The 8483-nt window shown below is 35.1% G+C and overlaps 1 protein-coding gene across 1 annotated transcript; it reads right to left on the minus strand.

Annotated features, from left to right (window-relative positions):
- Positions 1 to 878: 878 nt before the first annotated feature.
- LOC145095625 (uncharacterized) lies at positions 879 to 1322 on the minus strand. The gene has a single exon (XM_079033471.1). It carries the CDS (start codon positions 1320 to 1322, stop codon positions 879 to 881), a length of 444 nt encoding a protein of 147 aa, XP_078889597.1.
- Positions 1323 to 8483: the final 7161 nt, after the last annotated feature.

Genomic DNA, 8483 nt, shown 5'->3' on the forward strand with positions numbered 1-8483 from the left:
TGATTTTTCGTTCGTGCTCACATCGTAAGTTGTAAACAAATGAGAGTCAAATGGTTTTTGTTTGAGAATAAAAGGTACTAGTCCCCTCAAAACTCACATCATGGGGTATTAGGGCTCAAGTCATGAGCCTTAAAATGATAGATAGAATTGGGACTTTTCTTCGTTCCCATGGCATGGTAACTTATTCCCACGTCGTGGGCTTTCAAAATTGACAAAACTCATTTTTTTTCTTCTAAAAAATTTTAAAATTATTACCACTCACTAATTAGATCCCACACTAGATTTTTTTTTAAATAGAAGATGAAAGAATGACTAATCCTAACAAGAAAATCAAATAATGCAAATCAAATAAACTAAAAGGAAAGGGAAAATAAAATGCAAACCGAGCTCGGGTTGCCTCCTGAAAAGCGTTTTTTTATGGATTCGTGATTCAGACTCCTTCCCGCTCTATGTTGTTTCGGGGTGGGAGAGGAATCTCCCTCTTCTCCTTCTGCTCATTCCACCTTCTTTTGCAATCCTGAACTCGCCTTGTATACGCTTTCTTCGATTTTTCTTTCTTTATTTTGTTGTTGCATGCATCGTGTTTTCTTGAATCCTTGAGATTTTTCAGCCATCGTACTTTTCTCTTTATTTTTCGTTGCTTCCTTCTTGTCCACTTCCATATTATCTAGTTGGGTTTCCTTACTTTCTTGATCCTCCTCTTTGTCTTTATCCTTTCGTGTGGAAAAGGAAAAAACTTCAAAAATCATGGGAATCGAGGCTCTTGGCATGGTAAGCTTGACTTCTTTTTTTGGCTTGGGCTTTTCCCTTGTTTGTACTTCTTTTTCCATTATTTTTCTAACTCTTCTATCTTATTGTCCTCATCCATAAATAATACTTCATCTTTGTGACTTAGAAGTCTTGAATCCTTCATCTACCTCGAATGAAACTTCTTCCTTCCCCGCTCGTATAGTGAGCTTTGAGTCTTGAATATCTACCAAGTCTCTTGCTGTATTAAGTAGTGGGCGTCCCAGAATAAGGGGTACATCTTCACCCTCTTTCATATATATAATCACAAAATCAATTGGAAAAACAAATTTCCCAATTTTAACCAACAACTCTTCAATTATGCCTCGAGGATAAGTTACTGAACAATTCAGGATATAGATTGCCATTCTTTTGGTCTTCAACTCTGGAAGGTCAATCTTTTGATAAAATGAATAAGGCGTTAAATTTATGCTAGCTCCAAAATCGGATAAAGCGAATGTCATCGTGGCATTTCCGAATTCACATGGCAAAGTAAAGCGTCCTGGATCTCCCATCTTTGATGGTAATCCTTCCATGATAACCGCTCAACATTTTCCATTAAGAACAACATTGTATGTCTTCTTTAGTTGTTGACGAGTGTCAAGAAGGTGTTGAAGTAATTTCGTGTATTTGGGCATTTTAGCCAATGCTTCAATAAATGGGGTATTAATTGGAATACCCTAGACTTGATTGGTGAAACCCTTATGCTCTTAACCCAGTGGATGAGCCCTTTCTCAAGAAGGATAAGAAAATGGTTGTTGGTTTGTCTTGACAAAAGAACACTTTTTGGAATTAGGTTGATCCCACAACGTGAGATGTATCAACTCACATCGTGAAATCTGGGCACTAGAATGTTCTTCTTTTTTGATCTTTTCTTCCAACTTTTTTGAACCCAGGTACTTTAGGGCTTCATTATAGATCATTATAGGCTCTGAATGAGGGCCTTCATTAGTGGTTATATCCATGACATGCAGTTGCGGTTTCGGATTAGAATTTTTGAGTGGCAACCTCTCGTTAACGAGTTTGGTCAATTGTCCGAGTTGAGTCTCGATGTTTTGTATGGAAGCTTTTTGGTTTCTAATTGTAACATCAGTAGCATCATGTCTTTTCTAAGAAGCTTCCATGAATCTATTGAGCATAGACTCGAAGTTAGATTTCTTCTCTGGTGGTGGTTTTTCTTTTTGGTAGAAGCCTCATCCGGTTTGCCGATACTTTTTGTCTTTTTTCTTCTTGTATTCTTCATATCGAAACCATTCTTTCATGGGTTTCCTCCAATCTTCATCAAACCAGTCACCACTAGAGTAGCATACATGTTCTTTTCGGTTCCCATTCTCATCCAAATCGCAATCTTTGGTTAAGTATGATCGACTACAATTGTCACACTAAGGATGAAAGTGGGTCCAAACCCGGACCGGATGGACCCGGACCCGGAAAACCCGGAACCGTTTAACGATATTTTTTAGAACCGGAAACCGGACCGGTATATAGGAACCGGGTCTGGTTCGGTTCCGGGTAAAGTGCGTCTAGAACCGAAAAACCCGGAAATAGGAAAGTGGGTTAGATAGAACCGAGTCAAATGGGTTTAGAACCGGAAAACCCGATTTGCCAATGGTTTTGAAGTCGTCGACACCAATTCTGTTTTAACCTTAAACATCCCAAGAAAGGAGACCATTGCTCGAAAAGTTAGAAAATATTCACTCACAGGGTTACCACATCTCGTGCAAAGGAACAATATATCAAAACAGATTCAAAACAGCTTTGATATGTAATTTTTGGAGGGTTGTAAGTGACTCAATACACATGCAAATTAGGTGTTTCCAGAGTCTATAACTATTTTCAAACAGTGAACTACAATTTTAACAAAAAAAATCAGCCCAATCGGACTCATAACGAACTAGATATGACAGTTTAAAGTTAACTAAAATTCTATAATAATGTTGTAACAGATTCAAAACAGCTTTGATATGTCATTTTTGGAGGGCTGTTAGTGACTAAATACACATGCAAATTAGGTGTTTCCAGAGTCTATAACTATTTCCAACCAATGAAATACAATTTTTTTTAAAAAAAATAGCCCAAACAGACTCTGAATGAAGCAGATATGACAGTTTAAAGACGGCTAAAAATTCAGCAACAATGCAAAAAAAAAATTACCTTCCATTTCATACTCGTAGAAAGCTTTTTCTAAATCCACCGCGATCTTCAATAAGTCGTAAGTTGAGTTCCAACGAGTGGGACAATCGTTGCACAAAAATTTGGTTGATTCCACATCTAAATCGGTTCTTTGGCCCACTAAACCCGGACCCGGTCCATTTAACCCGGTTTCGGTTTTTTAAACAAATCCGGTTAAAAAACCCGAATTAACCGGACCCGTTAGACCCATACCTGGAACCCGGATAAGAGTAATTTTGAAACCCAATACCCGGACCGTTTAAGCATTTTCCGGTTATACCGGTTCCGGTTCCCGTTCCGGTCCGGTTTTCCGGTTCTAAATCTCATCCCTATGTCACACCCCACTTGTATTGCATGAATAGACTGAACCATATTTGTTATCCTCTCGTCCATATTTTCAAATTTTCCATCACAATTGCTAAATCCACTGAAGCTCCATTTCCACTTCCTTTACCTCTTGTAACGTCCTCTCGTGGGTTGTGGTATTCTCTAGATTGCTTTTGGAATTCTTCAACTAATTCCTTGATTGTAGCCGAATCTTTCTTCATCATTGATCCTTTAGAATCAAGGAGTTGCCTTGTGGCAATATTCACCCCATCATAAATTATAGAAACCTCTTGCCATCATTTTGTTGGTAATTGGAAATCTTCTTTTTGAATTTGACTATCTTTGAAGGAGGGTTGAATTTTTCTACGAATGCTTCACGAAGGTTCTTCCAGGTTCTTATAGTTCATGGTGCTAATGACTTCAACCATATTTTAGCATCTCCAGTAAGTGTCACTAGAAGCATCCTCAATAAAAATGTATCTCTCAAAAAATTTGGTATAGTGAAATAGTTTGTAATGTCCAAGGATTCGTCGATATGCTTGAAGGCATCTTCGTAATCTTACCCAGAAAATGGTATGTCTTTGAGCATTGTGAGAATGTGGCCCTTAAGCTCAAAGATTGTGGCAACTAGTATTGCAGGTGGCACAAGACTGGGATCATTGTCGTTTCGCACTCACCTCTTGTATTCCTCCATCTTCATGGTTGTGAAGCCCGCTATCTCTTCAACCTCACTTTTGACCTCCTCTTCTAATTCACATTTTGTTCATGGCACATAATCGGTTCATTTCTTGTTTGGATTTCTTTCAAAGCTTTCAAACTTGTCAAATTGGAAGGTGCTACTTGATTCGTCAACCTTTTTATCCTTCTTCTTATGGAATGCGGATTACGGTTCTTCAAATGGTGGTATGATAGGAAGTTGTGATCTCGTGTTCATAAATTACCGAAACAAAACAACCCAAAAATGTAAAAACAAACTAAAAACTAAAAGATCAAAACTAACATCGTGACAGGATAATGGTCACGTTGTGAACTCTGTATAAACATAAAAAATTATTTAAAGCATAAAATTAACTTTTTGCGGTTTTTACACCACAAAAAGGAATGATTAACCTCAAGCAATTAAATTAACAAATGAAATTGTTGTTCCCCAACAACATCGCCAAAAACTTGATATGTACAAAAGATATACCTATCAGTTTTAAATTTATAGACCTAACAAACTTATCTACTAATGCACTTATAGGCAGTGTACTTAGTCAGGTTATAATATAGTAAAGTAAGCTAGGTATCAGACACAAGGAATGAAATTTAGCTTATAATATAACTACTAAAAATTAATCTAAAACAATTAGAAAATTGGGGTTTTTATCTGATTTTTAAAGTTCACATTAACTTAACTAATTAATTAACACAAAACTAAGAAAACAACTTAACTAAGAACCATTGTAATCAAGATTATGAAGACACATTCGTTTAGCTTCGAATCCCCCTTTTTCTGGTGGTTAGTTTCTAAACATGGATTAATTCAATTGGTTACCAATATAAATATTTTTAGCAGTCTTGATTCGATCTCCTAATGTTTTCACCAATTCATGAACTACTACGCAATGATCATACACAAGTAAACACATAATTGATTCTTAAAGACAATTGGGCTATGTGAGATATATCTAAAATTATTATCTATGATCAAGACAAATAACCAAACAAAATTATGATCAAATTATGTTCTCCAACATAGTTTAATTTACTACCTTTATTACCTAATCTAAGATTTTGGCAATCCTAGCTTTAGTAATTTAATGATCATAAAGTACCAGGTAATCAAGTTCATGCAATCAAAATGGTCATTCAAATATACTTAACTTGAATTAAAGAAACAAAGATTAAAACTTTAACAGGCTAGGTAATGATAAATCAAACATAAGAGAAACCAATTTCATAAAATCTATACACAGAAAGAAACTAAGACATAGTATTAGGGTTTATCTACACTAAACGAAAGTCTAGTGATTTATCTACTGTTTTTAGAAAATAAACACATGAACAAATAACAAAGTAGACTAGACATGATAAATCTAATGCAAATCAAATGTGTGATGCGAATTCTTGCTATAATCTTCAATTCTCTAAATCTCCAATTGTCTTCTCCTTCCAAGGATTGTTTTTTGCAATTTTCTGTCCCAAAAGTCGACTTAGACCTCCAAAATAACTCTCAAATCCTTCACAAGTCAATGTAACAAACTATCACACCCCCAAACGGAACAGCGGAAACGTTCGGGGGCGGAGGATGTCATGTTTAGTATCACAACACATGTATCATTGCAATCATAGTAACAAACAACCATTGTATTAATATTAAAGTGTTTACAAGTAGTGATTTACAAAAGATTGAATCCAAAAGTAAATAACAAAACAAGACATGAAGCTATTATGCTCCATCTTCTGAATCCCAGTGTGTGTACCTGTCTACTAGTTTCCTAAGAATACAAGTTATTTTGAAAGAGTAGATCAGCATTTAAGATGGTGAGTCCATAAGTATTTTAGTGATGTAAAGTATGTTGTAAGTTCTTTTAGAAAAGTTCGTCTGTTCCTACAGAAAATCTTATATTTCCTGATATGATGAATGAAAGTAAAAATGACTCTATAATTCCTTCTATAAGTACTAAATGGATACAAGTTATATACAATTTAGAGTAAACAGACAATTGATTGTGTGAATCTTCCCTAAGCCCACAACCAAACAAGGAACAGGGAATGAGGTGGAAAGCACACATACCATTGTTTGTTAGATCTTCATTGTATACAACCCTGCCATATTCATTTGGTATTTACGGAGTTAACTGTAATAGTTCCTTTATTTGATGAAAACATTCTTTTAAGAAAATCCCTTATTTCCTTCTGTAAAATGGTAACCACAATAGTTCCTTCTATAATCACTTAGTTTATACAAGTTATATATAATCTAATTTTGGATGGATGGTTAATTGTATGAATCTGCCTTAAGCCCATAACCAAACAAGGAACAGGAAATAAGGCATAAATCACACATCCAACTGCCTATCGGATATTAATTATATATAACCCTAATGTATAAACTAAGGTATTATAGAATTAACCACTAAAGGTCCTTTAAGTTATACTAGTTTAATAAAATGGATTAAATCCTTTTACTGATAAGTTTCTAGTTTAGTCTACTACACGTTCTATCTGAAAAGTATGTTTTTGTACTAGAAAAACAATGTATTGAATTTGTATACTATGACCTGACCCATACCTGGTAATCCTTATGATTACTTGGTGTATACGTAATATATATATATATATATATATATATATATATATATATATATATATATAACTAAGATCGGATAGATAGTAGACTGGATGCACCTGCTCTAAGCCCATAACCAAACAAGGAATAGGAAATGAAGTGGAAAACATACACTCTATTGTCTATTGAACCCGATTAATATATATCCATGATGTATGCATAAGGAATCATAAAGTTAGCATTATAGGCCTCTTTCTAAGTGAATGTACTAAGACTCGACTGTATTGTTTGTCTTTTGTAAGTTTTCCCAAGTTTAAGACTATCTTTACTAGAAAATAGTTTGCATTACTTTTTATGGGAGAAGATCACCATATGAATGTAATGGGAAAATGAAAGTATTCAGTAATATTGTATAAGTAATTACTGAATCACTAATTACCTTAAAACTAGTTTGTTAATTAAGGTTAAAACGTGAGATGGTTGTAACCATACTAATCTGACATGTGTTTTACACGACGACCTAATGACGTCGAAACTGTTGTGACATTTGTCACCCGTAGACTTTCAAGTCCCACTGTAGCTAGCAGCAAGGTGTGGGGTGTCAATATCGTATAGATATATACACAAATTCAAGCTCTCCCTCCAGGAGACTCTAATTACAAAACGCAACCTAGCAAGTATATTGCTAAGTTGTGAAGTAGTGGTTTCACATTATTGTTATCTTGTTCATGCTAAATTATGTTCCTTCTGTTCTAATGTATAGTATGTTCCTTGTTGTTTCTCTTTATAGTATGATCTTTTTGTTCTTGTTATTGTATGTTCCTCCCTGTTTCTCATTATAGTATGTATTGAACCCCTAAACTATACCTATTATAGTGTACTAGTGTGTTTACTTGAACTATTACTAACTTGAATAAAAGACTCATTTATTAACTGAGTTATGATTGTACTTTAAAAACGGTGTTTTATAAATAATAAAGTAACATAACTTCAAAAGAGTTTTTGAAATGGTTTTGATCACTTATAAAAGCATAAGAAATCCTTTCACGTGATGGTTATCACAAATAACATTTACATAATTATCATTGTGTTCAACTTGTATTCCCCCCCCCCCCCTCCTAAAAGCATTTAAAACATTTAAAAGATTGATTATAGGGGTATGAAATCACCTTATGTGGGTGATTCAATTGCAGATTCGTGTAAGGATGAGAAGTTCTACGAATGAATTCCCAAGACATAAACGAGTCCTAAATGACATATGTATAGGCATGTAATTAGTGTTTTACACAACTAACATGCAAGGAAACACCCTTAGGGACTAGGAAACACTTGAACTAAGTGTTACAATCACATGTGATTGACTAAAAGGGGTTTACAGCCACATAAGAGAGTGTACGGCCAAGGGGTGTACGGTCACTGAGTGTACATCTGTACACTCATGGAAAAACATGCAAAAGAGGTGTTTACGGCCCTATCTAGCATCCATTAAGTGTTCACGATCCTATGTTGGGACATGAGATGAGTTTGTGGCCAAGACATGCACCAAACAAGGGTTTACGACCATGCAAGGGTGTACGGCCGTACACGTTTGTTGTTCATGCAAAAATGGTTGTTTCTAGGGTGTTAATCAAGAGTTTCTAATGTATACCAAGTATATGGAAAGGATACTTACGATTTGGAAGCTTGAAGGGGGTTCACGGCCACCAAGAACTAGTGTGTTCTTGGTGAAAGATGATGATCTTGAAGATCTAGACAAAAGTGGTGAATTCATGGATGAAATCATCGGGTTGTACTAGATTAAGAAGGATATCAAGGAATACAAGGAAGAACCACTTACGATTTAGACAAGAAAAGGAGTAATTCTTGATGATACTTGAGAGAGAATTTGGGTGCTCTTGAGTTGAAAGTGTAAGAAATGAAGAGT

Source organism: Lactuca serriola, chromosome 3, assembly GCF_051521515.1.
Source record: "Lactuca serriola cultivar US96UC23 chromosome 3, Lser_US96UC23_V15, whole genome shotgun sequence".
Taxonomy (NCBI): domain Eukaryota; kingdom Viridiplantae; phylum Streptophyta; class Magnoliopsida; order Asterales; family Asteraceae; genus Lactuca; species Lactuca serriola.